Source organism: Delphinus delphis, chromosome 11 (genome assembly GCF_949987515.2).
Source record: "Delphinus delphis chromosome 11, mDelDel1.2, whole genome shotgun sequence".
Lineage (NCBI taxonomy): Eukaryota > Metazoa > Chordata > Mammalia > Artiodactyla > Delphinidae > Delphinus > Delphinus delphis.
The window spans coordinates 40,703,151-40,731,093 of record NC_082693.1 but is presented as its reverse complement, the minus strand read 5'-3'; the positions used below and the strand labels follow the sequence as shown (position 1 = coordinate 40,731,093).

At 46.1% G+C, this 27,943-nt stretch overlaps 3 protein-coding genes across 6 annotated transcripts in view; 2 read left to right on the top strand and 1 right to left on the bottom strand.

Moving 5' to 3' along the window:
- The first annotated feature begins 53 nt into the window (after nt 1-53).
- Nucleotides 54-12,993, top strand: CSRNP2 (cysteine and serine rich nuclear protein 2). Its single transcript, XM_060024774.1, has 5 exons — nt 54-282; nt 4,995-5,231; nt 6,528-6,787; nt 9,967-10,263; nt 11,823-12,993. Exons 2-5 carry the CDS (start codon nt 5,081-5,083, stop codon nt 12,741-12,743), a joined length of 1,629 nt encoding a protein of 542 aa, XP_059880757.1. The 5' UTR covers nt 54-282; nt 4,995-5,080; the 3' UTR covers nt 12,744-12,993.
- A 3,811-nt stretch (nt 12,994-16,804) lies between these two features.
- Nucleotides 16,805-23,924, bottom strand: LETMD1 (LETM1 domain containing 1). 4 transcript variants are annotated; one of them, XM_060024775.1, is made up of 9 exons: nt 23,798-23,924; nt 23,098-23,249; nt 21,126-21,241; nt 20,446-20,528; nt 18,910-19,096; nt 18,685-18,786; nt 18,433-18,585; nt 17,892-17,988; nt 16,805-17,005 (listed from the first exon to the last, which is right to left on the bottom strand). In XM_060024775.1, exons 1-9 carry the CDS (start codon nt 23,917-23,919, stop codon nt 16,935-16,937), a joined length of 1,083 nt encoding a protein of 360 aa, XP_059880758.1. In that variant the 5' UTR covers nt 23,920-23,924; the 3' UTR covers nt 16,805-16,934. The 4 variants fall into 4 exon arrangements, 3 of the variants coding, with proteins under 3 accessions (XP_059880758.1, XP_059880759.1, XP_059880760.1); XR_009521195.1 differs by having other exon boundaries at nt 16,869-17,005; nt 18,433-18,529; XM_060024776.1 differs by lacking the exons at nt 23,098-23,249; nt 23,798-23,924 and adding an exon at nt 21,487-22,097.
- A 246-nt stretch (nt 23,925-24,170) lies between these two features.
- The window catches only part of SLC11A2 (solute carrier family 11 member 2), a 53,863-nt gene continuing 50,090 nt past the window's right edge, over nt 24,171-27,943 (top strand). Inside the window, exon 1 of the mRNA XM_060024772.1 lies at nt 24,171-24,513. The gene's annotated coding sequence lies outside the window, so the exon portion shown is untranslated. The remainder of the gene's footprint in view (nt 24,514-27,943) is intronic.

Genomic DNA, 27,943 nt, shown 5'->3' with positions numbered 1-27,943 from the left:
CGCTGCGGCCAAAGCCTATTGTTAGCCGGAGCCGGGGCGGTTCTGGGCGGCTGCTGCCGGGGGCGCCCGAGTTGCCGGCGCCGCCCGTCCTCCGCCGCCTGCCGGCCGACCTGCCCACCCACCGTCTCTCCCCGCCCTGCCGCCTTGGGAACTCCCAGACCGTCTCCGCGGCCCCGGGACTCGCTCTCTCCTCCCTCCTTCCCACTCGGGCTAGGGCGGCGACGGCGGCGGCAGCGGGGGCGGCAGAGACTATCACAGGAGGAGGCAGCTGCGGCGGAGCCGGTAATGGGCCTGGGGGTGCGGGGCGGAGGGTGCCGCCTTGTCCTTTCTCGGGATCGGCCTCCCGGCAGCTGTGGAGGAGTGGTCAACCCAGAGCCGCGGGGATGGAGGGGTCAGAAATGAGGGAGCCACGAACGGGAGCGGTCGGCGGGGGGGGCGGGGAGCTAGGGCGCCGCTGGGAAGGGAAGGAGTCGGGAGAGGCGTGGGAGCGAGGGGCACGGAGGACGCGGGCCCGGACTGCGGGGGCAGCTTGAGTGAGACCGACGGGCGGGCTTAGAAGCCGGCAGGAATTCGGATGCGGGTTGAGTTCGGAATGGAGTGGAGATGATGTACGATGGAGGGAAGTGAAGGAAGGGGAGGGGGGAAATAGAGGAAAATGTGGGAGGAGTGGTTGGGAATTTGTGAGTAGCAGGCAGGAAGGGATGGGAAACCGGGTAGGGGCTGCAGACGATTGGAATGAGCGGGAAGGTTAGCAGGAATCAGGAAAGGTGCCCCGGAGCTGAAGGGTTCAGCGGGGGTGTCCGTTAAGGGGAACTGGTGACTTGACATGTCCTTTCAACCCAGGTTCCTGATGTCTCCCATTTTTTCTGGCGTTGTGTGGGAAAACGAAAGCATCACTTTCCCTGGTTGCTAGCTTGATCTTTTTTCACAGGCCCAAACACGCAGCTGACTGCCATCCATTCCTTTTAGTGCCATGGTCTTGATTCATCCTTTTAAAGGGGTTTAGAGTGGCAGTGTGACACACAAACCGTTCTTCAGTATGAAACGTTAGAAGTTATCCCTAAGAGACACAGTGTCCCCTTGTCCTGCAGTTTTCAGTTCAAGGTAAATCCATAGTTGATTCAGATTTTCCTTTTCTTTACTGACTTTCCATTTTGCAAATGTCCAAAGCCAGGAGGATGTTGGTGTGTGCCAGATTTATAAATGACTGGATATCCTTGAGAGTTAATGGCTCCTGCAGCATCATGTTCCATTTCTACCACAAAGATCTCATGTCCTTCATACGATGGGAGGTTAAACATGGAAAGCCAAATTCTAACCTTGTGTCAGTGAAGGGATAAAAACCAGGGAGTGACGGATGGAGGGGGGCTTCCCTGAAATACCTAGTTTAAACAAGATGTTTTCACTTGAGCACTTTGTAAGTTCACGATCCTGGTAATCACACGGACACATGGATCCACGAAATTTATAGTATTTGAGAAGCAACTCACAGTGTTTTGTAAAAGGAGAAACAGGACCTGTCATCTTATTTAGGTTGATCCTGACACTTAGCAGCAAGCCTGCCTTCCTCTAACCCTACAGCTGGTAGCACTGACGATCTTACTAGAGAGTTTTGGCCCTTGACCTTTAGCAGGTTGGGTTTCACTTGAGTAGAGAGGCCTTCCCCTGTGAGATGTACCTTGTCTTATTTTGGACTCATTTATGAGAGAGGCTTTCATTACCTAAACTTTGTCAATACATTCTGCATCCACAAAATTGGGGGGAGGGGCAGTTCCTTTTCTGCTAGTCTCACGTATTTGGGCTTTTGTTTTTGGGGGTGGTTATAGGAATCCACATAGGCCTGAAAAGGCTTAAGTCTAATACTAAAGTACAGATATGATATAGATCTATTTTATTTGGTGCTAGCCTAAAAACTTCTATATACTATGGATCTAAATTATTTCATGTACCTTTGGGAAATGTTCAACTAGTAGAAACACTTGAGAAAAGACAGAAAGACATGTAGCTAGAAAGGGTCAGTTGACCTTTCATTTTACTGGCATAAAAGCTTTTATAGAGGTTTGCATTATTTTCTCCAAAAGCATTTGTTGTTTGAGTTCGTCATTTTGACAGTTAACTGTCAGTTATGACCTGCATTTCCAGTCTCATCGTGTTTATTTCTGTATGGGTTTAAGTGCTTGGAGTATAACTTAGAAGTGTTTTTCTCGAACATAAGCACTGATCCTCTGCCAATGAATAAATAGTTGAGAGAAGTGGGAATGACTGACTTCTAATTGTGGTTTGAAAGGAAGTTGAATTGATGAACTGGAAAGTGGAACCCATTCTTGTTGTTGCTATTTCAGAGAAAGATTTCTTCAGGCGACAGTGGAAGTGGATGGGAGGTTTCTTGGTGCCCAGTGGACATCTTTATCTAACAAGTCAAGTTCACACCAGAGAGTTGGATGAGGAGAGCTGGGTTGAAATTTAAACTTATATTGGTTGTCAGGACAGAATCGTTGGATTTTTTTTTTTTTTTTTTTTAAGAATGGGTTAATGGCAGAAAAAATGATGCTAACATCCTGGATAGGGTAAAGAGAGCTCAGTCAATATGGACATTATTTACATATATAGCCGTTCAGACATTTTAAGGAAAATACTTTTTTTCTAGGTTTCACATCTTTTTTCTACTTTCTTACCTGCCTCTTGTCATTGCCCAGAAACCTTTACTCCAGAAGTGGAAGTGAGGAAGACGTAGAAAAAAGAGAGAAAGAGAATAGAACAAGCAGCCTGCAATCCTGGCTGCAAGAGAGTGCACAAAAAGTGACCTGAAGAGAAGGGATACCCTGAGGGTACCTGGGTTAAGACAGTGGAGAATCCTCATAGTAAAAGATGATCTTGGACCAGACCCAGCCTCCCGCAGGAAATATTCAAAGGCAACCACACTACCAGAAGCAAAGGGACACCTGAACAAAGGACAGGGTGCACATTTGCTTCCAGTTGTCAATCCCCGAGTGCTTCCAGGCTGAGGAAAAAGGCACTTCCTAGTAGCAACACTAACTGGATCTTAGTTAAAACTGAAGCCAGACTTACGTCCTTTCTGAGAAGGATTTTGAGCTCAGTCTGCTTTTTCATGTGGTCGATAAGATTTTTAAGTGGGGAGGAAATATTAAATTCAGTGGTCAACATTCTTTTATTTTTTTTTATTCCACCCACATATGTACTCAATAGCAAAGGTCTCCCCTCCCCCAGTAATAGAATGGAATGAGAAATTTGTTAGTTAATAGGTATCTTTAAGCCCAGCTGAAATCTTAACCCATAAAAGTCCTTGGCTGTCTCCATTCTTACCCATGTCCTAGGAATGTGACCTCTGATGGTAAGATCAGTAACCTGAAGAACAAAATTGATACTTTGGTTTCATTTTTAAATTTAATTACAATTCTTATCTAGTGCTTGATTATTTTCTTTCTGGCCAGTTTATTTCAGGAATGTGCTTTTCTGAGACCTATGATGACAGGTTTCTTAGGTGCATCTTGTGACTTGAATGCAGAATTTTGATGAGATTTGGCTAGATAAATTAGGAAGTTCCTAAAGTACTTATTAGGTCTGGTTGACTGTGTAGAGCTGACCCAAGAGCAGGCAAATCGCTTCCAAGAGACAGTCCAGAAAAACAGCTCTGTAGCAGGCATCTCTTGACACCACAGTATATTCTGGGTAGCTGCTCTGCAGTAATGCAGCCCTGGCTTTCTGGGCAGTGTTGTTATTCCTGCTGCATAATTAGCAACTAGTGAGATCATAGTCTGGGGAGATTCTGGCATTACTGAGGCAAAAGCAGGGAGGTTTCAGATCATCACTTGTGGCTCCAGCTTTGACAGCGTTTTTGCTGAGCAGATTCATATCCTTGGGAATTTAAGTCCAAAGATGGAGGAGAAAGATTTGTACCTGGGAAATGGAATATCCCAGATTCCTTGGTTGAGTGGCAGCATGTTGAAAACACTGCCTGCCATGTCAATGTAACCAGAATAAATTGTCACTCCTTCTGCTGTTTGTTGTGCCCTTGCTGGTTTCTTTATTAGAGGGCAAAGATTGTAAAGCTACGTCTTCCTTGCACAGAGGATGATGGTAGGTCAGCTGAGCCCTATTTTATGGAGCAGTAGGCGATTGGGAAAGAGTCTGGGTTTTGAAGCCAGTGCAGATTCTAATCTTCAGTCCATTCTTTAGAACCCAATTTGACCTTTTTAGGAGACTGGTGAGACACTTTACATTTGTGAAGATCTGGGTAAAGCATTTCCCTGACTGCCAATGTACTTTGAAATTGAAAGCCTAGAGCAGTATTTCCCGAAGTGTGTTCCCAGGATCATTTGCCCCCCACCAAGATGCTCTAGAAACAAAGGGTTCCTTAATCATGGGTGCAAAACGCTGCATTCTATTTCCTCCCACCCTTCACCAGGTTCATTAGCATATTAAAAGCCTCTAAAAGGTCTTCCATAAGCAGTTTTCTAAAGTATTTTGACACAGCGGTTCCATTTCCATGTAAAAGCTATTAATATCTATGGAACTAGTTTATTTAATGGATACGCTTTAGGAAATGCCAGGCTATATTTCCACTAGGAATAATAATTGGATCTAGTCTAGGTTTAGGCACAGCCTAATTCTGCCTTTGATCCCCAGTCCCTCCTGCTGACCCCGTGGAGAGCTCTCCTGGGTGAGCAGAAGAGCAGCAACTGTTACCCCAGGGCTAATGAAGCCTAGAGGCCAGCCGGCTTGGAAGCAAAGGCCTTCACTCCACTGGGAAGGTGCTGCCGCTAGTCATCTCATTATCCTAAGAGTGACTGAGACTGGAGGGCTGGGGAGAGACAGAAGTAGGAGAGTGCTGGCTGGAGAGAGATGACGTTGTTTCTAGAGAGCAGACATCAGTGCTAGCTCGGGTGCTTTCTTCAGTTGGAGAGCCGTGTGTATAGACTTGGGAGGGGTCTGTCTTAGGACAGGAGTGCTGATTCCTCTTTTCCCCTGGGCAGAATCCTAATGCACCTGGCTGACTGGTGGTGAGCAGGGGCTTTGGGGCCAACGTGGTGGGTTCCCCAAGGAAACCCCTTTGAAACCAATGGATGCATTCACGGGCTCGGGTCTCAAGAGGAAGTTTGATGATGTGGATGTGGGTTCATCAGTTTCCAACTCCGATGATGAGATCTCCAGCAGTGACAGCGCTGACAGCTGCGACAGCCTCAATCCTCCCACAACTGCCAGCTTCACACGTGAGTGAGCTGCTCCCTCCCTGCCTACCTCCATGTACCCCAAGCACTGGAGCCCATTGCAGCTCTTTGAGACACCCTTTGTCCAGCTTGGGGATTTGCCCTTATTCGTAATCTCTCCCACACGTAGCTCAGCCTTGCTCTTTGGAGGACCTCATTGCTCTAATATCATAGAATTATATTAAATGTGAATTATTCTAGCTGATTTTACTTGTGCTGTGCTTTGTGAGTCCGCAGAATGGGTTGGATTAAACTGAAGAAGGAGTTGTCTAGGAGTCTACGCTTCCCCACTAGAGTCCTATAGAGTTCCACAAAATTGTAGCTCTAGCAGGACATAAATGCTTACTGCCTGGACAACTGGGGCATCTCCACACTTCTTAATTCTTATGGTTCAATTAGTTTCTTGGAAAGAACTTCGGATTCTGTAGATCGGGGGTTGTCTGTGGGCTAAATCTGGCTCACTGCCTGTTTTTGTAAATAAAGTTTTATTGGAACACAGCCACACCCAGTGTCTACGATGGCTTTTTATGCTACAGTGGCAGAATTGAGTGGTAGTTGGCAACAGAGACCTCATGGCTTGCAAAGCCTAAAATATTTACTACCTGGACCTTTACAGAAGAAGTTTGCCATCTCCTGCTATAGAGCAACACTATCCAGGGAGTGTTGCCTGGTCGTCTAGTGGTTAGGATTCGGCATTTTCACTGCTGTGGCCCGGGTTCAGTCCCTGGTCAGGGAACTGAGATCCCGCAAGCCATGTGGTGCGGCCAAAACAACAACAAAACACCATCCAAAAGAATGTTCTGTTATAGAAATGTTCTATATCTGCACTGTCCAGTATGACAGCCATTAGCCACATGTGGCCATTGAGCACTTGAGTTGTGATTAGTGTAACAGAGGAGCTAAATTTTAAGGTTTATTTCACTTTAATTAATTTAAATTGCCCACATGTGGCTAGTAGCTGCTGTATTGGACAGTGAAGCTATGTATATGTAGATTGTTACATCCTGAAAAGATTACCTAGAGATTCTCTTCCCAGCTGATGTCTAAAAATAGATTTTGTGATCATCTGTTTGGGTGAAGTCAGTCTGGAGGCAGTGGTATGGACCAGCAGATGGTCAAGGTCCCTTCCCACTGTGCTTTTAAGATTTGAAAATTAGGAAGGTCTCTAGACCTTCTAAAAGTGCTCCTACAGGGAGCACTTTTGGAGAAGAGTTGAGAGCCTAGATGAATGAGAAAGAATGAGGTCCCCAAACAGGCCATCTCTGGGTTAAAAGTTTTCTTTCTGTGCTCCCTTCTCAGCCACATCCATCCTGAAGCGGCAGAAGCAGCTGCGGAGGAAGAATGTGCGCTTTGACCAGGTGACTGTGTACTACTTTGCCCGGCGCCAGGGTTTCACCAGCGTGCCCAGCCAGGGCGGCAGCTCTCTGGGCATGGCCCAGCGCCATAACTCTGTACGCAGCTACACGCTCTGTGAGTTTGCTCAGGAGCAGGAGGTGAACCATCGGGAGATTCTCCGTGAACACCTGAAGGAGGAGAAGCTCCACGCCAAGAAGATGAAGGTGCCTAAGGGGTCTAGGGTCTGGTACTTCCCATGTGCCAAGATAAAGCAGGAAACCGTCTAGGTCTATCATGTGGTATTTTTGTTTTGTTTCGGTTTTGGACTGTTGCCTTTGGTACATAGAGATTCCGTATCTTTCTAGTGAGAAATCTCAGATTTGGATTCAAATCTCAGTCTGAGATGCCATTCTTTTTGTCTCTGGTAGGGAGTCTAGCAGAGATAGCAAAATGGCTTCCCTAGAATTCTCTATTCTCACCCGCTCTGCAAGTGTTTTTAAAGTTTAAGGTGTGAATACCTGAAGGTATTCAAGTCTGCCACCCCTGGACCCTGAGGAAGCAGTGTTTCAGTTTCTCGTCAGATGATTGTCCATTGGCCTGATGCACAGAACAGGTTTGGGGTCTTTTACATCCTCTGAAAGGATCCTGCTGATTCTGTAACTCCCATTGCTAGATGATAGTTTTTCGGGTATAAACAATAGCATTACCAAATAGTTATTTCGATCTGTTTAGTACTGGGCCTGCAGTCTGATGCCACACCAGCTCTTCAAGTTTAGGAGGAGAACAGGGCTGGAAGACCCATCTCAGATGGCTCTTTATAGCTACACGTTTGCTCTCGGCACTGCTTGGCACTCCACAGCCATAGTTGCCACCAGTCTGCAAAAATTGCCCCCAGAGTTCCTAGTTCCAAATTTGGAGAACACTGCTTCAGGCCTGGCCAAGTTCTTCTGGGCTCAAAGTATGCGGACCCACATTAAAACAGGTGGCTGCATTATTTCCAGGGTTGTGGGTGAAATCCTAATGAGACACACCAGAATGTGGTAGGGTTGGAGAACTGGTGGCAGAGGATGTATGTGAACCAGATCTCGCTGCTCTCTCCCTTTGAGAGCTCTATGTCTGCTGCCCGAAGTCTACGCCTAAAGACTTAACACCTGTTTTTCTAACTAGAAGGACATTCAGGCTTCCCTTTCTTCTGTCTGAGGAATTCCGTCACTGACCCTATCACCTTCCTGCTGCTATAGCAACAGGTGGGCAGATAAACACTCTTGTTATCATTTGTAATGAAGGTTTTCTTCCTATTCCCTAAGAAGAAACATCTCCCCTAAATCTGGTAGAGGGATGACATGTCAAAGCAGACACCCTGTTCTGTGTCCTCCCTTGTAGGAGGTCTAGGGACAAAGCCAGGCAAACTTGAGACTGAGAAACAGGACTGCTACTTACTAAGCAGATTTAGTGAGCAGCACAATGGTGGCATCTAATACATCTTCTGTGTCGAGAGAACACCCGTACTTTGCTCCACTTTACTCTTTTCTTAGAAATTTTTCCTTCCTTAGCACTCTATAGGGGAGGCAGTTGGTCTCAAAAAATATACATTTTGCCTCTCCCATATGCCATCTAATATTTGTTTTCCCTTTGGACTTCCACCCCCTCCAAAAAAAAGCTGCTGCTGCTTTGCATCAGTATTAGTACCTATCATTTTTCTAATATTTTATTACTTTTTTTGGCCTTTTATCCATATGGAATTCATTATTATGAATAGTATGAATTGGGAATCTAACTTACTTTTTTTTCAAAAGAATATACAGTTGTCCCAATACCGTTTAATGACTAGAAGAGTCTTTTCCTTACTGATTTGAAATGCCACCTCTGTTAGAATATATTAAATTCTCATATCTACATGGGTTTCTTTCTATTGCATGTCTCATCTCTTTCCTTTGAGAGGATAGCAAGGAGGGAGGGTGCTTCGGAGGAGGCCAACCCTGGTGAAACAGGCAGGAGCAATGCTAAAGTCTGTGGAAAGGCCCCTCGTAGTTGGCCTGCCTGGGACAGAAATAATAGTCTAGGGGATCCCCAGAAGCACCACTTCATTTCTCTCATTTCTCTTATCATCTCACCCCAAACAAACAAACAAACAAAACAGGTGTATGCCTTACTAGCCAGGTCTCTTGCATCACGTCTCTCCCAGGAGTTGTTCCTTTACCAGCACTTTTTTGGCTGGCTGATGAAAAAGCCAAACCTGCCAAAAGCTTGGCTTTTATCCTGCTAGTACCTTCCAGAGCCCTGGGGATTGTGAGGCCTCGTTTTCTTTACCTGAATTCTCTAGTGAGTTTTCAAAACTCATTCAGCCACAGATTGTCTTCAGCCTGTCCTTCCACTAAGATCCCCTTTCCTGGCTCTCTGTCCTTCTTATCCAGAGAACCCAGATTTCTGCCTGCAGAGAGTACACTCAGTATCATGTATGCCACCCTGCCTCACACACAGACTTTTTTTGAAACCAAATAAAAAAGGATTAGGAAGGAGAAAGAGGGAATTCCCTGGTGGTTAGGACTTGGTGCTTTGACTGCCGAGGGCCCAGGTTCAGTCCCTGGTTGGGGAACTAAGATCCCACAAGCCACGCGGCACGGCCAAAAAAAAAGAAAGGAGAAAGAATATATTTCTTCTAGGCGTGGCTTGGAAGTGAGGGCTTTCTTGACAGCCATTAATAACTTCCTCATTTTTTTTCTCCTCCACATAAAATGAAGCTCTTCTGTGTATGCACAGATAATTATTCACACTGTGGGGATTCAGGTTCATTGACAAAGACTGGTAGGTAGTCTTGTGCTATACTTTAATGTACTCTTCTTCCCACAGTGTGGTTTGGGGTCCTTTAGGGTGCAAACTGAAGGGTGTTTTGCAAGGTTGTTTACATCCAAGGAACATACAGCCATTGAAATACCTTCTCTTCTTCCGTGTATGAGAAGGCAGGTTAGCCGAAGCTAAGGGACACAAGCCTGGGAATGGAGGGTATATTTGTGGGAAAAGATCATCTTCTGGGAGGGAAGGCGAGACAGAGGTTTTACGAAGCGTTGATCCAGAAAGGTGATGTCCCTTGTGTTGACGGGCTGGTGTTAGAGCTGCACAGGCTTCCTGTCTTCCTGCTCTAGAACTGTTCTCTTCACCGACTCTATCCTGTACGGTAGCCACCAACCATACTAGTGGCTGTTTATACGTAATTAAAATTAAATAAAGGTAAAAGTTCAGTTTCTCAGTTGCACTAGCCCCATTTATAGTGCTCGGTAGCCACACGTGCGTCGGGATGGGCGGCACGGATATCTCCGTCACGGCAGAAAGTTCCCTTGGCCCAAGCTGCTCTAGGTGCACCCGGTGGGAAGGCTCCTGCTGATAGTGCTCTGTCTCTTGGCAGCTGACCAAGAACGGGACAGTGGAGTCGGTGGAGGCCGACTGCCTGACATTGGATGATGTTTCAGATGAAGATATTGACGTGGAAAACGTGGAGGTGGATGATTACTTCTTCCTGCAGCCTCTGCCCACCAAACGGCGACGGGCCCTGCTGAGGGCTTCTGGGGTCCACCGCATCGATGCTGAAGAGAAGCAAGAACTTCGAGCCATCCGACTGTCACGGGAAGAGTGTGGTTGTGACTGTCGACTGTATTGTGACCCGGAAGCGTGTGCCTGTAGCCAGGCTGGGATTAAATGCCAGGTCGGTCCACATTTTGCTGTGATAGTATATCCACCCTAGAGTCAGGGGTGTCTAGTGTGGGTGCCAGTGAATGTGGGAGATGCCCATGCACAGGTGAACACTTCAGTTCTACAGCCCTCCTCCACCAACAAAGAAAACAAGTATGACGGGATTCTTAGGCTGTGGAGATAGCAATGATCTTTTTTTTTCTGTGTATCTCACTTCAGAGGTGATAAGCAGCAGTTGCTGGCACATGGAGGAACGGGGGTTAGTGAGTTTAATATTTAATAGCTGTCCTTGAATGTGGACTGATTCCTTGAGGTAAGTGGAAGCAGAGAACTGAGGTAGGCCTTTAGATTTTATCCTACAAACACTTATTCACAGTACCTCTACTCCAATTTTGTAAAAATCAGAATAGTCCTCAGAATCTAATTCAGGATCAGATTTGGGCTTAAATCCATAGTGTCCTAAGAGATAGAAAGCATCATCCCCCAGAGGGCCTTCTGACAAGGGACAGTTTGGAAGACACATCTCAACTGAAAATGGCAGTACCATCCCAAAGAATGACATTTATCTGGAACCTGTATACTGAGGCTGTGGTGCTGAGTCCTTGTGGTTGGAGTTATCTTAACCTTTTCTTTCTTATTTTCAGGTTGGTATCAGATAGCTATAGCAGGTCCGACCAGATAATGCTTTTCAGACTGAGTCCTGTAATGAATCACTCTGTTACACACAGACCTGAGGACAGTCCTAAGAAATGGATTGTTCCTAAGAACTGGAAGGGAGAGTTCTAGAAGCTGATTTCATAGGAAGACACTGTATTTGTACAGAAGACTTATTTGTCTTCTCACATTTTTAATTTTATTTTTGATATGTATGGGGTGTTTTCATTTGGGGGATTCAAAAGGGAGATAAGGAGGTAGAAAGCATCTCCTTTCCAGATATCCCTGGTGTAGAAGTTAATTATCTTGATAACTACTTCCAAACCAAGCTGGCCAACCATCAAGGGAAAATGAAGCAGGTAGTGAAAAGCTGGTCATTATTTTGTTCAAACCTTCAGTATAGCACCTTGGCAAAGGCACCTTTGCCTAGTTTCCCCATTATGTATTGCTTTGGACTAGCGAGATCTTCTACCTCCTTTCCCATCCCTGTCATCAAAGAACACAGTAGGCTTGGGCCCTGGCCTTTTGTTTTCTTAATAAAGTAGGTAGGTTCTGGAAAAGTCTCTGAGGCATACACATTTCTTTTCTCTGTGAACTGTCAGCTTTCAGAGAGGTATCCCTGGTCTTTTGACTGGAAGGGCCCTTTCACGTCTTTGTCTTCTTTTTATTTAGAAGAGGAAACAAAGCCCTAGAGAGAGAAATGACTTTCTTGAGGTCACACTACTAATTAGTGGCTGTGCTAGAATGGAAAGGCAGGTGGTCTGATAACTCCCATCTAGTGCTCTGGTGGCTCACGCTGCAGCTTGTGTTTTGAATTGGTTGTTTCTCTTGTAAGAGGACCTCAAACCCTGACTCCCTGTGTTCGCCAGCTAACGTCTCGTATCTCATCTGGCCTCAACCTCCTTGTCCCCTCCTCAGGTGGATCGCATGTCCTTTCCATGTGGCTGCTCCCGGGACGGCTGTGGGAACATGGCTGGGCGCATTGAATTCAACCCAATCCGGGTCCGGACTCATTACCTCCACACCATCATGAAGCTGGAGCTGGAGAGCAAGCGGCAGGTGAGCCGCCTGCCAGCCCCAGACGAGGAGCCCTCCCCCGCTGCCAGCTGCAGCCTGGCGGCAGCACAGGGCTCAGAGACACAGGACTTCCAGGAGTTCATCGCTGAGAATGAGACGGCGGTGCTGCACTTGCAGAGTGCGGAGGAGCTGGAGCGGCTCCAGGCGGAGGAGGACCCGAGCGGCTCCAGTGCCAGCCTGGACTCCAGCATGGAGAGCCTGGGCGTGTGCATCCTGGAGGAGCCCCTGGCTGTTCCCGAAGAGCTGTGCCCGGGCCTGACAGCCCCCATCCTCATCCAGGCTCAGCTGCCCCCAGGCTCCTCCGTGCTGTGTTTTGCCGAGAACTCAGACCAGCCAACTGCCTCAGCCGTGAACAACCCATCCTACTTGAACAGTGGGCCCCTGGTCTACTACCAGGTGGAGCAGAGGCCAGTCCTGGGGGTGAAAGGAGAGCCTGGTACGGAAGAAGTCCCGCCCTCGTTCCCCAAGGAGAAGGATCTGAGTGTCTTCTCTCTCCCGGTTACCTCACTGGTGGCTTGTGGCCCCACAGACCCGGCTGCCCTCTGTAAGTTAGAGGTGGGGAAAACATCCACTCTAGAAGCTCTAGTGCCCGAAGATCGTAACCCCGAGGAGCCTGAGGATGAAGACTTCCGCCCCTCTTGGTGCCCCTCAAACCTCCCCTTGCGCACGGACAACGAAGAGGGCTGTGTGGTGGAGACCGCACGGCAGAACGAGGACCGGCCCCCTGAAGAGCCTTCCCTGGAGCTCCCTCTGGCAGTGTGACACAGGGATGGAGATTATGCCTCTTACCCATTCTCTATTTATTCCCTTATTTTATCTAACACCATTTCAAAAACAAAACTGTAGAAGCAGCTGCTGCTCCCATGTTATTTTATTGGGGTCTTTGGGGAACGGGTAGGAAAGGATTGTCTGTACAAGTATTTTTTACAGGGCCAACAGAACCAAGGAGACCAGCCTCAGCTCGATCTGGGGATAGAGTCTTGGGGCAGAGGAGGCTGCATACTGAGCTTTCTGGGCCGTTGGAACCGCACTACGATCTCACAGGAGAAGCTGGGTAATTCAAACAGCTGTTCACGTAGGGACCAGAACACAACAATTGGAACAGCATGACAGAGCCCCTTCCCTCTCCTGAGCTCCAGGCGGGGAACAAGCTCATTTTCCTCAGTGGTTACTCTGATATCCCACTTTGGTGTATCATAATAATACAGTTGGAATCAGCTGGTTGAGTCTAGAGAGGAGGGGGTGAAAGGGTCTCTGCTTCTGTACAAAACATCCAGGATCTATATAAATTTAACCTGCGTTCCCTGGGCCCCTATTTGGTAAATAAGTTAATATTTGACATGTTTGTTGTTCTCTGACCTGTTCCCCACACTGGGGATTCCTGGTCTTAACTTGAATTGTTTCTTTCACATGTTCTTAGGTACTAGAGTTAAACTGGTCTTGTTTTTTTTACCCCTCTGTCCTTTTTCCTTTGCAGGGAAAGAGCTAGGTTGGCTGGGGATGTGGCATCGAGAGCCTGAGTCCTCTGTGTACGTCTAACCCCAGCTCCGTCGGGCAGCTTTAGTCTGGGGCTCACACGTCCCACGGGAGGCCTATGTAGAGCATTAACCTGTGCCCAAAGGAGGCAGCAGGAACAGGCTGCTGTCTAGAAAGATGACTTTTTGCCATGCTTGCTTTTTCACCCAGGTTGTCCCCCCTACCCCAATTTGAGCTTTAAAGGAATGTAGAATGTGGCAAGTTCACCAACTAGTTTTTGTTTCCTTTTTGTATCTGCCCTCATGGTCCCTCTTGGATATACAGGGTTAGAGTTCTTATACTGTATTCTTATACTGTTCACCCCCAATAACTGCAAATGCTTATTGGATCCCTCCCATCTCGATATATAAAGATTGGAGGCCAAACCAGTTCTTAAATGCTACATACAACTTCCAGGTTCTGAAGAAGTCAGGTTCTGACTGTAACCTTTGAGGTCTAGAGTGGGACTCACATTCAGTTTGTACCTGAATTAGGGAGGATACGGTTCCTGTTCTCTTGTGTCCTGCTTACGTTCCTGGATGTCCTCCATTGACCACCACTGAATTCTTCTTACTAGCAAAGTTACCTTTGCCTGTTTTATTTCATTCTCTTTTTTATGGCCTCTGTTTGAAGAGGGAGGCAGTAGGGAGCAAAACACTCTTTAGCATCCTTTACACCATGCTTCATTACTGCTATGGTTTATTAACCAGAAAAAAAAAAAGTAAAAAACTTTTTTTTTTTTTGCTGGAGGAGCTAACTGTTCCTACTTCTCTTGCTCATAAAGCCTTTTCTTGTGGGATCTTAAGGCCCTGGTGTCTGAAAGCAACCTTCACATACATCGCAGCAGCATTTCACCTATCAAACCTAAACTGAGCCTGAAAGACCTCGTATTTAACACAGTTACATCTTTTAACGCATTCTGCCTCTCCTGTTCATTCCTGTTTTTGTTGGGTTTTACATTTGCAGGGGAGTTAATAAGTCATAGGCCCTTATCTCTCCCCATTCTCTAGTCTCGAAATGGAGTTGAGAGTCTGAAGTACCTGAGATCTAGGTGCTATCCCGAACTGAGCTACACTCTGCCACCTTAGACTGGTCCCCTCAGATATAAGACTGAAGTTTAATTGGGAATTTGGAGAAAAATCTTTCTAGAAGTTTGTGTTGGAAGGTGAAGGTGAGCGTTGTACATTCCCTCCTTAGGAAGGCTCCAGCCTAAGCTAGGGAGTGGATTTCACCTGTTCAGTAAGACACACATTTGGGTTCAAACCAAGAATTTGCATCTAACTAGACTCATTGCCAACCTCCAAGATAATTTGATTTTTCTGAAAAACTAGTTTAATATAAGTCCATCCCTTCATTAACTCTGCAATTCTGACTCACCTATCCCAAGCTTTTAAATGCTAAATATTAACGTTTAGCATTAACTGTCTTGTCAAGCAAAGGGCCTCTTCTACAAACCTGATCCATCTCATTTCTGGTGCTACCTGAGTTGGACAGAATTATAGTTCATGGTTGCTAGAAAGGCTAGGCCTCTGATCACAGAGGCAGAGAGCTTCAGTCCTGCTTAGTCTAGGCCTAGATAAAAAAAATGATTATTACAACGCTTAATTATTTTCCAATTTCCTTTCTCACATACTGTACGCAGGTAGTATTTCAATGTGAATCCAAAGCTTGTCTGGTTCTCTGAAAAAAAAATTTTTTTTTTTTTTTTTTTGCCTTTTAGGTCCTTTACATTGTGATAATGCTGTATTTAAAGAGAATATTTAAATGTAATATTAAAGAAATATCCAAAAGAATGGTGTGTTATTCTTTATCTTGGCAGACCACAAGTCAGTTACTTGTTAGAGAAAAGATGCTTCTCTAGCATTGTATATAAAACCAATTAGGTCAGTTAAGGATTAATGTTAACAATAGGAATGTTTTATGGTGGAAAAATAGAACATTCTTTGGAGCATCAAGAGCTTGACTTGCATCATATGCCCTAACATACCTTTTCAGCTGAAGCAGGCCTTGATCTGCCCTGCTGGAGCTTTTCCCTCCTCAGTCCCTACTCTTGGGGCCCACTTTGTAATTCCATTACTTTACACACACACACACACACACACATATATATATATGAAATTCTCTATTCCTGGTTACCATCTTAAAATCCAGCAAGAGGATCAACTTCAAATTAGCTCCTTTGTCATTTCCATCCCATCAGAAGGTTCTATTCCAACCAGTTATCTTGCCATTAGTTAGCTTATGTCAGTCAGTCTTGTAAAAGGAGCCTTAGTAAAATGATTAGGGTATGCATAAGTAATTTCCAGCAACTGGTTGCAGGCAGTCTTTACTTGAGCTTAAAAACAGTGCTTCATGCGTTTACAATAAGTTACTACAGGTCACTGATGCACACAGACAAAAGCTGAACCCAACTTACTATCTCAAAGTAGACCTCTCCTGGTCTCTGGGGCTGGGCAGTAATTAGTACCTTACAGGATTGATCCACGGCCCAAAGGCGGCCCCTGTCAGCTACAGTTGGATCGCTGCAACACAGTGGAAGTAGCAAAGCGTTTAAGATCCACAGGGGCTGTAGCCCAGTCCAGAAGTTAAGAGAGGGAGGGGAAGGCTGTAAACACTTGATTCAAGAAGAGCTTGTATTTTCTTTTATCTTTCCATTAGAATGTTCCCATAAGTTATTTACTTAAAAAAAAAAAAAAAGTTAAGGTGCTCAAAGGATTTGAAAAAAAGGGAAGTGGTTAGCCCTGTGAGGGAAACAAAAAATAAAAATCCCTATTTTTGGTCATATCAAAGTGCTGACGGAGGCATCAAAGTACATGCATGGATATAAAGGCTCCAGTTTAAGTAGTGCTGTTCCCCTCATCAGCCAGAAACTGTCTTGAACAAAAACAGCTGTAACGGGGCTTCCCTGGTGGCGCAGTGGTTGAGAGTCCACCTGCTGACGCAGGGGACACAGGTTCGTGCCCCGGTCCGGGAAGATCCCACATGCCGCGGAGCAGCTGGGCCCGTGAGCCATGGCCGCTGAGCCTGCGCGTCCGGAGCCTGTGCTCCGCAACGGGAGAGGCCACAGCAGTGAGAGTACGGCAAAAACAAAAAAAAAGCTGTAACGAATGTGGCAGTGGGTAAGTCCTAAGCCAAATGAGGATTCCCACCTGGGGCAAAAGCTCACTTCCTGGGACCCGAACTTAAAACACCATAGTAAAAGCCCAGTACAAAGCCTGCAGCCAGCTCCAGCAAATTCTGAGGAAGTTGGGATGACACCTCTCGTGGGCCGCCCCAGCAGGAGGGTTTCTTTCAGTTCCAGCTGCCACACGGGCACCTGCTCCTCTGCCTTGCACACGCCTAACAGGGCACACACTCTTTGCTGACAAGTGCTGTTTGGTCCCACGCTGCTGGACTATGTGACTGCATGCAGGACAATGCCACCCGCTCCTTGTCGGCTCAGCGCCTTGTCCCAATGTAGTTGATGGAAAGCAGGACCACATTGTGTAGCAAGAGGGACAGCTCAGCTTCTGAAAACAACATCAACGTTAATGGTTTGGCCAGGGAAGAGCCTGCCTTCCAGCTACCTTGTTATGTGGGGCTTGACACCAGAGGCAGAAAGCCAAGTACAGGGAGGTGTGACATTAAGAGGCCACTGTTCTCAAAGTTGCCCTGCTTCATTCCAGTCCCTGCATGCACACTTTCTTTCCTTCCACCGAATATCTGTATCTACTTGATTCTCATGTGATGGCAGTAGAAAATTCAGAGATGGTAATGGTACTAAACCCCACTGTCACCCTTTGGAATTTTCCGGTAGAAGCTGGTCCTCCAGGGACATTTCTCAGCCCCAAGGAGATTAGTAGGCCTACCCTGATGTTCAGAGGCTTAGAAGATATCGAGGCCTAGCCAAAGGTTCCAAACAGGAGACCCATAGGTCTAATACCCACCCGCAGATACTTTCTGTTTAGGCAACTGAGTGTTTTCATTCTGAATTTGAACGCCTTGGGGCTGTTGCTTCTCCCAGAGTTACATGGCGAGGTCTGGAGACATTGCTGGTTGTCAGAACTGGGTGAGGGGGTGCTACTGTCATCTAGTGGATAGAGGCCAGGGATGCCTGCTGTATCGTCTTATAATGCACATGACAGCCTCCACAGCAAAGCATCAGTAGTGCCAAGGTTGGGCAACCCTGCTTCACACTCGGGTTCCCATAATCCATAGTCCTCCCTCTTGTCTTGCACAGTCTACTTCATTACCTGCCTAGCCCCTGTAGGCAAGTGAGTCTGCGCCCTTTCAATTAGACATATATATTAGATAAGGGTCTCACACTACTTAATAATTAACTCCCAAATAAAACCTCAGAATAAAATACAAAAATGACTTGGATCTTAGTGGCATAACCACAGGCATTTGTCTCACCTTTCAGGCTGCAGGAAAGCTGCAGCCATTCTCCCAGCCAAGTTCGACACCTCTCTTCAGCAATATGGGTGGAATTCAGGCCACGAAGATAACAAGCCTAGATCGCTCAGAAGAGAAACAATCCTTAATGATCACAGAGCAAGTATGCCAAGGAAGTATAAACCCACAGAGAATCCCAAATCCCCTTTAAATAAGTTAAAACCTCATCCCCACAAGAAACCTTTCACCATGGCAATATGAACTCTGATGGACAGGATGAGAAGCAAAAAGCCCTATACAATCTAAAACAATAGATGTAAAGTGTAGTGTCCTTGCTTTTTGAAGGGCCAGAAGAAAACATACATAAACCAAAATTATTGTGGGCAACTCCTTCCCACTAGTTAAGTTCACTCAGAAAAAAAGACATAGCAATGAGGTGAGAGAATAAAGAGCCTGGGCTCTGCTGTAACAAGCAAGACAAGGAGCTCCCTGGAAGCTCCCAGCCCCGTGAGCTCAAAAGCCCACCAAGGACTGCAGGTTGATATTGCAATCAAGCACTTACCGACTTCACCTCCTGCGCAGTCAGCTGACCAATCCCCAGCTTTGCCAAAGCCTTGTCCAGTTGGTGAATCACAGTGGTATGAGTCTTTAAACGGTATCTCAACAAGACAGGAGGCAGATAAGGTGTGAGAAGCATTGCTCGACTCAAGGCTTTCTGTGACACAATATAGGGGGAGAAAGTCAACTCGGTGTTACTGCAAGTAAGACCTGAAGCGAGGTGACGCCATGGAATAGAGAAAGCCTGAGTGCTCACCATCTGCAAAGCATGGAGCTGGTTCATGCCCAGAGGACGGTTAGAGAAACACTCTCTCAGAGCCAGGATATCATGTATTGCTGGGTGGGTACCACGTTGCATCTTGGGAGAGGTAAGAGATGGGCAGATGTTAGGAAGGTCCAGACTAGCCTTCTTACCCAGTTTTAGTGCACGCTGGATCTAACAAGATTCCTGGTTTGCAGGAAGGGTTAATTGGAGGAATACCTTGGTGCACAATTCTGTCATATGCCACCGGAGTCCTGAATCAGAAATGAGAGGGATAACCTTTTCTAAATAACAAAGAATTTCTGGGTGGGACTGCTTCCGGAGAGCATGATAGATATCTAAGAAATCAATTTGTTGCTTTGGGGTCCAGAAATGTTGGATCAGCAGTTGCCTAGGAAACAGGTACCTGAAAAGAAAAGGAATCACAAAGTCACTTGCTGAAACGGGCATCTTTCAAAGTGAGCTAAGAAAGCATTTAGCAGACATGAATGCTTGGAGGAAGAGATGGAAACACTATTTCCCTACCTTACTGTTCTTTCCTGTAAATGAGTGTCAGACCAAGGTTTAAAGATACACTGAAGCCCAATTTCAAGCAACGTTAGTGAGGTTATGTAAAAGGAAGCAGTAAGGGAACAGCCTTGTATGCAGCAATCAGATAAATGACTCCTTTTGAATCAAAGCATGTGATGAACATATTTTGGACAAAGCTGCAGACAGAGCTGGACTTTGTATGTGATGTTGACAACCTCAAACTGTTCACAGTCCCTATGTGTATACAAAATGGAATTCCTCTAATTCATTTCTCTATACGGGTGGTGGTTTTAAAACATGGTTACAAATTCCCTGGCACTCCTCTTATTGAGAAGTGAGGTCTGTGCCTCTGGTTTTTAAAATCTGGGTGAGTGCATCAACCAACAGAATAGAGCAGAAGTCTTTGTGACTTCCAAGGCTAGGTTATAAAAGGCCATGCAGGGCTTCCCTGGTGGCGCCAGGGAAGCCCCATGCAGATTCTTATTTGCTGGAACACTCATTCTTGGAGCCCTAAGCTGCCATGTAAGGAGTTCCGCTGCCCTGAAGCCACCACATTACAGAGGCCATATGCAGGCACCCTAGTTGACAGTTCCAGTCTTCCAAAGCCATCCTGGCTAAGGCACCAGACCTAAGAGTGACCTTAGACTGTCCAGACTAGTCCATTCACCAGTTTTAACTATCACTGAGAGACACGGGAGAAAAATCTTTCTGCCACCTGAGTCCTGCCCAAATTCCTGCCCCATAAAATCATGAAAATGGTGGTTGTTTTAAGCTATTAAGCTTTGAGGTTGTTTGTTATACAATAGATAACTAGAAAAACATGCAAGGTCATAGTTTAAAACTGTCATCTTCAGATATAAGGTAAAGTAATAAAGATTGGTATTATCAGAATATGAAATGCATTTTTCTCCTGAAGAAAAAAATTTGTCCCAAGTTGCTATGCCTCTAAGAGAGTGGGTTGCTGCCTCTAGGGATGATGGAAAAGATCATTATCTTATTTCACATCACACAGGAGCAGCTAAGAGACAGGGAGAAGCCAGGCCACCTACTCCTACAGCCGTCGCAGTAACCCAGGTGGCTTTTATGAACCTTGGGCTAATGAGAAAATTGGAGCAGAAGTTTGATAACCTCTGCCTAACTTCTGAAATGGAAAGTTCTTAATTTGTAATTTTAAAAAAATCTACATATCTTCAGTATGCCGGAGAGACAGAACTCTGTACTCACATTAGCAAGAAGACCAGGTAGTTGGCAAAGGGTGGAATGGAAAGAATACCTAGGAAAAGACACTTGGCGACGTCTCGACGGAACTAAGCAGAAATAAACACAGATGCAGTTTTAACCCAAGTAAGTTTTTAGGACAATGGACAATCCCTCCACCCCACTGTGCAGTAAACTTCTATTAGAGCCCAGGTAAGGATCAAGGTTATTTCTATCTACCTCTAGTTGGTAAGTTCCTTAAGGACAGGAGCCCTGATCTGTTTACTTTTGTATCCCAAACAATGTCTAGTACAGGGCCTGACAGTATACCAAATCCCTAAGTAAATTCTTCCTGATCTGCAGAATGGTCCTAGACTCTTACTCTCAGCTTCAAAACTACCATCAAGTTATCACCAAATACTACTTTCCTGCTGCCTTTGGATCCTTCCTTGCAGATTTTTATATGTTCAGAAATGAACTGGACTTTACTGTTCACTTTTATTCAGAAAGTGTTCCAGAAACTCTACGGAGCTCTGCTATGGAGGCTCACAACTCTGAATGAACTGATTCTGACAAATGATCTGATCTCATGGCAAGGGGCAACAGCTTAGTCAGTGGTGAAGAAAATAGGAACGAAAAGACTTGAGCTCTGGGTTAACTTTAATTATATCACCGTGAACTTCTGGACATCTGCCCTTGGCGCATACCTGTCTCAAATGCTCCATCTCCCGGTATGAAAGTTGATGAAACTTTATATTGTGCTTCCACATATTTGTCTTTATTCTTCTAGCCTTTTTGGCATCAGCCCATAACATCTGCAATCCTACCTCATTAAAGTAGAGGACAGAGTGTGATGTTATCCCAATCTGATTACCACAGCCTTTTGTTCCATGTTCACCCACAACACACACTTGTCCCTCCCTCCCCAATGCTACTCTAAATCAAAGCTTTAAACTAGGTCACTTGAAACTCTTGTGAAGCTGACCTATATTTCGTTTCTTATCCTTCTCCCCTCTGCCCCCTTCCACCCCCCTGCCCCCTTCCACCCCCCTGCCCCCAGCATATCACCTCTCTTCCTGCCAAGCTGGCGTTCTGTGATCTACCAGGGAATGGTCTCCCTCTTCTGGTTCATTACTCACTCCCTTTTTAAAATAAAAATTCAAAGCTCTTTAACCTCAGGAAGTCTTGCTCAATTAACCCTTTGTATATCTCAACCAGATATTAACTTTTCTCCTTTCTAGAACACTTTTATAATTACTGGAATTCAACATATTTCTAAGATTGCATTTTCACTTCATTCCAAGATAATCCTTACACTGACCTAGAACTTTAGTTCATAAAAATGTTTTCCTATTTATGAATGAAATGGTATAATGTCTAGGTTGGCTTCAAAATAATACAGGAGAAAGCCAATGTATAATTGATATAAGACTGGTGGCCGTGAGTCAATAATTGTTGAAGTGAGGTTGAGAATATGGAAGTTCATTGTATTACTCTACTTCTGTGTTATGTTTGAAGTTTTCTGTAATAAAAGGCTTAAACACAAACAACCAAAATGCTTTCAGACTCTTTTTTTCATTTGATTTTAGTTATAAATTGGGGAGCAGACAAAGCAGTCATTCTTATCTCCACTTTACAGCTTTTGCAAGTACATGAAGCTAGTAATAATTATAATATTCAGAGCTGACAATGTGGGAGTTTACTATAATTGGTGTTATGATAAAAAAAGTAGAGTGGGCTTCCCTGGTGGCGCAGTGGTTGAGAGTCCGCCTGCCGATGCAGGGGACACGGGTTCGTGCCCCAGTCCAGGAAGATCCCACATGCCGCGGAGCGGCTGGACCCGTGAGCCACGGCCGCTGAGCCTGCGCGTCCGGAGCCTGTGCTCCGCAACGGGAGGGGCCACATCAGTGAGAGGCCCGCGTACCGCAAAAAAAAAAAAAAAAAAAATTAGAGTATAATAGTTATAGCTAGCTACACTTACTGAGCAGTCACTATGAATCTGGTCCTAAGGACTTTACATGTATGGATTTATTTCATCTTCATAGCCATGCAGACAATAGGCAGGTTCTATTACTACCCTCATTTTACAGATGAGAAAACCAAAGAACAGAGAGGTTAAGTAACAAGTCCAATCACACAGCTAGTGACTAGTTGGGATTTGAACCCAGGCAGTCTGGCTCCAGAGTGGACACGTGACACTCTACCATCTCCTAGTAACTAGCAGAGCTCTGATCTGAACCGAAACATTCACAAACCAAGTACGTGTAGTGCTAATTCCACAACGTGCTACCCAGGAGAGATCTGTGACAAACATTAGACTACATTTTCTTACAAGCCAAGTCAACTGGTAAATCACAGGGCAGGTCTGTGCAGCTATAGATCTCTGCCCTTGTGCACGACAAATAATTTCTACTATAGTCAGATGTGTGGTTAGGAAAAGTGCAAAAATACCTATAATCCTCCTGGGTGTTGTCAGAAGTTGTTTCTCAACATACCTTTCTAGAAACATCAAGAAGGGCTAACTTACAAGAAATAGTTTAATGCTCAAGCATTTATGAAACAGAAGACATACCAGCTTACACCCCCATCGCAGAGCCTGCAAGCGATCTTACTTATTCTAACTCTCTGACACTGCCCAAGAGCTGATTCAATGGATTTTTATTTTAGTTTTGTCTTTACCTTTCATGAAGATTGTATACAGGACATAGAAGCGGGGGAAATGACGACCCAAGAAACGATGGTATTTCCCATTAATCACTTTTGTCTTGGTCACCACATAAGAGATCAAGCTCTTCACATCTGCCTTTGGAGAAAGGTGAAGCTTTGAAGACCTACAAGGAAGATGAAAGAGACTATCTGGGAACCAGCCTGGAAGCCCCTTCACGCCTGGGGTCCATAATGTAAAACATCTGCTTCAGAGAATGTATGCTAAGACCTGAAACTTCTGAAATCCAAAGATCTTGAGATCATGGAGAGATAAGCAGTCAGACTGAGAAAAACAGATAAGGCAGACGAGAGGCCAGGCAAGAATGGATGTCGGGGAAGTGGTGAGTCTGGAGAGAGCGGAAGGCCTGAGGGGCAATCTGAGCAGCAGGCTAAAGCCAGAGAGGTGAGATCCGGATAAGCAGTAGTAAAATCTGAGCCGAAAAAGGGAGGCTCAGGACACGTGGGGAATTCAGACAACATGGGGCACTGAGAATTGAGAGGGTCACGAAGCCAGCTCTCTAGCAGGGATCCCGGTGCGAATTCTGCGCGGCACAATAAAAATCCAGGGGCCGGGGCGTGGAGCCCTGAGAATTAAGACACAGCATGCAAACAAAACTGAGACACTGGAAGAGCCTGAACGTCAAAAATGCTTTTCTCTCTCCAAATCCCTCACCGAGGGGCCCCCCAGGCCATGCCAGAGCGAACAAACTGCAGCCTCCGGGCGACATAAGGTCCAGGGGGCCCCGCCGAACCCCACAAAGCAGCCCGCGCCCAGCACATTCTGGAGACCGCCATCTTCGCAGTGAGGGAGGGGCAGACGAGAGTAAGTCGTCTTCAGGTCAAAGTTCCCGTACGTTGCGTTCTTTTGACGACGCATGCGCCTTTCCTGAGAGCTGATTGGTAACCATAGACCGTTCGCCTCGCGCTGCCCGGGCGAGGAGCGTACGCTAAGGCTAAGTTCGGAAGGAGGGCCAGGATTGGACGCCGCCGGCACTTCCTGGTTTAGAGGCGCCGGAAACCGGCTGTCCTGGAGGAAGCGAGAGAGTGTCTGCTCTTGGTTGGGTTGTGATCCTGAGAATGTCCTCTCTTTGAGGGCCTCATGACCCCTCGCGATGCTCTAGGGCCTTCGGGCTTCCTAGCGCCGCCGCCCTTGCTCGCTGTCCGTTTGCGGACTTCGGGGCCTTGGCGCGGCAGCTGCCAGAGGTCAGTTAGGCAGGGCCTGTGTCTACGGTGCCTCCTGGGGGTTGGGAGGACCCGCGGCGCCCTCTAGTGCCGGTCAAAGTTTTCAGCTAAGGTTGGATGCCTGGAAGCCGCCCCTCTGTGGACCAAGTCCGCTCTTTCCTTTTGTAGGCGTTTTTCAAAGTAGGTCTGTGGGATTAATGTCTTAAGGTAAGTGCCTCCTGAAGACCAAGTTCGGGTCTCAACCTTAATGCCACTTTTCTGAGAGGTTCTCTCCGACCAGAGGGACATATATTTTCTCCCATCACCCTGTGTATTTTTTTTTTATAGCACTTACCGCATCATTTATACATTTGTTTCCTTTGACCGGCTCCCTGAATCACACTGAGGGCAAGCACCTTCTTGCCTTGTTCACTGCTGTACCTTATCCCCACCGCTAGGTGTCATGCCTGGCACCTAATAGTTGCTCAATAAGCTTTTTTTTTTTTTTTTTTTTTTTTTTTTTGCTTGCGGTATGCGGGCCTCTCACTGTTGTGGCCTCTCCCGTTGCGGAGCACAGGCTCCAGATGCGCAGGCTCAGCGGCCATGGCTCACGGGCCCAGCCGCTCCGCGGCATGTGGGATCTTCCCAGACCGGGGCACGAACCCGTGTCCCCTGCATCGGCAGGCGGAGTCTCAACCACTGCGTCACCAGGGAAGCCCAATAAATATGTTTGACTACATTAATTAATACCTGAAACTGGGAAGGTGTCCCAGAAGTGGTATTGCAGGAAGGGGGAGAGTGGGCTCTTGTCTAACACTCGGAAATTAATTGTCCAAGGAGACACACCGTGCTGACAAAGCAAGAGACTTTATTGGGAAGGAGCACCCCGGTGGAGGGCAGCAGGGTCAGGGAACTCAAGAGAACTGCTCTGCCACGTGGTGGCTCACAGCCTCAGGTTTTATGGTGATGGGGTTAGTTTCCGGGTTGTCTCTGGCCAATTGCTCTGACTCAGGGTCCTTCCCGGTGGTGCAGGCATTTCTCATCCAGCGAGATTCTAGCGAGAAGGATTCTGGGGGGTTGGTAAGACATATGGACTGGCGTCTCCTCTCTTCTTTTGATCTTTCCTGAATTCTAGCTCATTAGTTCCACGTTCGTTACCAGGACCTCCTGTTGTAAGATAACTCATGCACGTGGTTACTATCTTGCCCAGCCAGGGAGGGTGGTTTCAGTCAGTGGTTCCGCTAACAACTCCCCCCTGAGAGACTTCATAGTCAAGATACTGCTTGGGAATTGGGGCGGAGGTCTCTTTCTTCTGTAACTACTTTCTGCGGAGGGTGGGCGTAGTCCTGCCTAGTAGAGTAGAAGTGTCTCGCCACCTGATCTAAATTGATCTAAATTCTGTGCCCGAAATTAGCGTTTACCCTCATAGTAACAAATTTAGCTTGACACTGTTGGACCCTGTTGGAGATGAACCTTGTAAACAGTTGAAACACATGGGCCAAACAGGAGGCCTAACAGGATGGTCATCGCTGGGCCCAGAAAAGGAAGGCAAAATTTGGGGTGAGGGCTACAGGGTTCTTCTCATTGGTTGGAGGTGAGGTAACAGGATGGTGCTCTAGGAATCTTGCACTCAGCCTGAAGTTACCATCCTCCACCTGGGTGGGGTCCCGGTTCTGCAGAAGAACTCAAAGATACAGTTATGCACACTCCTTGAGGAGGAACCAGGTGCCTGCCCAAGGCTGAACCACCATTTGACTGTTTCTCCCCTGTTTTTGCATCCCCTCCCTTTCCTGATTAGCAACTGTTTGAATCTGCGCTTTGGAATTCCAGGAAGGTCAAGGAGGTTGAATGAAGTCTGTATCCTATAAACAAGAAACAGGGGACACAGAAAGGATTTGTATTCTTGAGCCCCTCAAAGTCCTGTTCAGTTTTAATTCAGGAAACTGGGCGATGATGGCTCTTGCCACTTCCTGCTAAAATGGGACATAGTCCTGTCTCAATTTGGAGAATAGACACTGAATTGGAAATATTTCTGAGTTCTGAGCCACTCTCTCACTTAGTCCCAGCTTACTCTTCTGCCTCCCTGTGTCCTCAAGTCCATTCTCTATGTCTGTGTCTTTATTCCTGTCCTTGGCAGGCGGATTTTAAACTACTGCACCACCAGGGAAGCCCTGGACATGTCGCTTTAGTTATGAGCTTATTTCCCCTATAGTAGTACCTATTTTATAAGAGTTCTGTGAAGACCCGAGAAGAAAATGGTTGTGAAAGCTCCCACATCTGTATAATGCTTTATGGGTCACAGAGCTTTATGTTAGCATAGGCTGTTTATGCTTGAACCACTCATGTATTCAGAGGAAAAGTTCTATAAATGGGTGGATTTCTATAAGTATTAGGTATATGGGAGTGGGTGGGATAGAAAGTTGACTAAAACATCATCTCCATCTTCAGACAATTTCTAAGTTCTCTCAACAGCCCTCAATGTATTTCTCAAGAATGTTCAGTTCTAAGACTTCCCTGGTGGTCCAGTGGCTAAGACTCCGCACTTCCAATGCAGGGGGCACGGGTTCAATCCCTCCTCATGGAAGTTCCACATGCCGCTTCTTAAGGCCAAAAAGAAGTTCAGTTCCAAAATTCTAGAACACTCCCAGAAAGAAGGGGCTAAGATCATTCAGACAGTTTTGTGGAGGAAACGAGAAGGAATTTTGCCTGGAAGGATGGAGTAGAAGGAAGACGTTTCATGTGGTAAAACAATATGGCAGGAACACAGAAATTCATTCATTTCTTCCTCAAATATTTATATACTGTTCAGGGCCTCTCCCTCCATGCCCTCTCACCCTACCATACATACACTAAGCCTTGTTGGTTCTGTCTTCTGTTTCTTCAATCATCCAGCTTCCTTCTCTCTTCTGTGCCACTTCCCTAGTCTAAGCGACAAGCCTCTAATCTAGATTACCAGAGTAGGCTCCTTACTGGTTTTCCTTTCATCTATTTTGGCCTCCCTCCAACCAGTTCTCTATGCTGTAGCCAGAGACCGCCTTTGAAGTTGCAAATCTAAGCTTGTTACTCCCTTTTGTAAAACCTTTCAACTTTCCTCTGACTTGGAGGATAAAGTTCAGACTCCTTATCCTGGCCTACAAGGCCTTGCATAATTGATCTCAGCCTACCTTCCCAGCCTCGCCTCACATCTCATGGTATCTCTTTCCCCTTAGCTTTCTTTTTTTTTTTTATTTAATATATTTATTGGAGTGTAATTGCTTTACAATGGTGTGTTAGTTTCTGCTTTATAACAAAGTGAATCCCCCTTAGCTTCCTATGCTAAGAAACATTGGCCTTTCAGTTCTAGAATAGGCCAGGCAACCTTATGCCTCTGGACTTTTGCACATGTCGCTCTGCTTAGAGTTTCTTCCTTCTTCCCTTCGTCTTGGCTTGTCTTTCAGGTTTCAGCTGAAATGGCAACAATAGCTAACATTTATTGAGCAGGTACGAGTGCCATCATTGTTAAAAGTATTAACTCATTTAATCATCACTATAACTTCATAAGGTAGATACTGTTGTTAGTTCCACTTTATAAATGAGGAAAATGAGGTTAAATAACCTACTTAAGGTTTGAGTCAAGATTTAAACCCAGACTGACTGGGCACGTGAATTACTGCTGCAC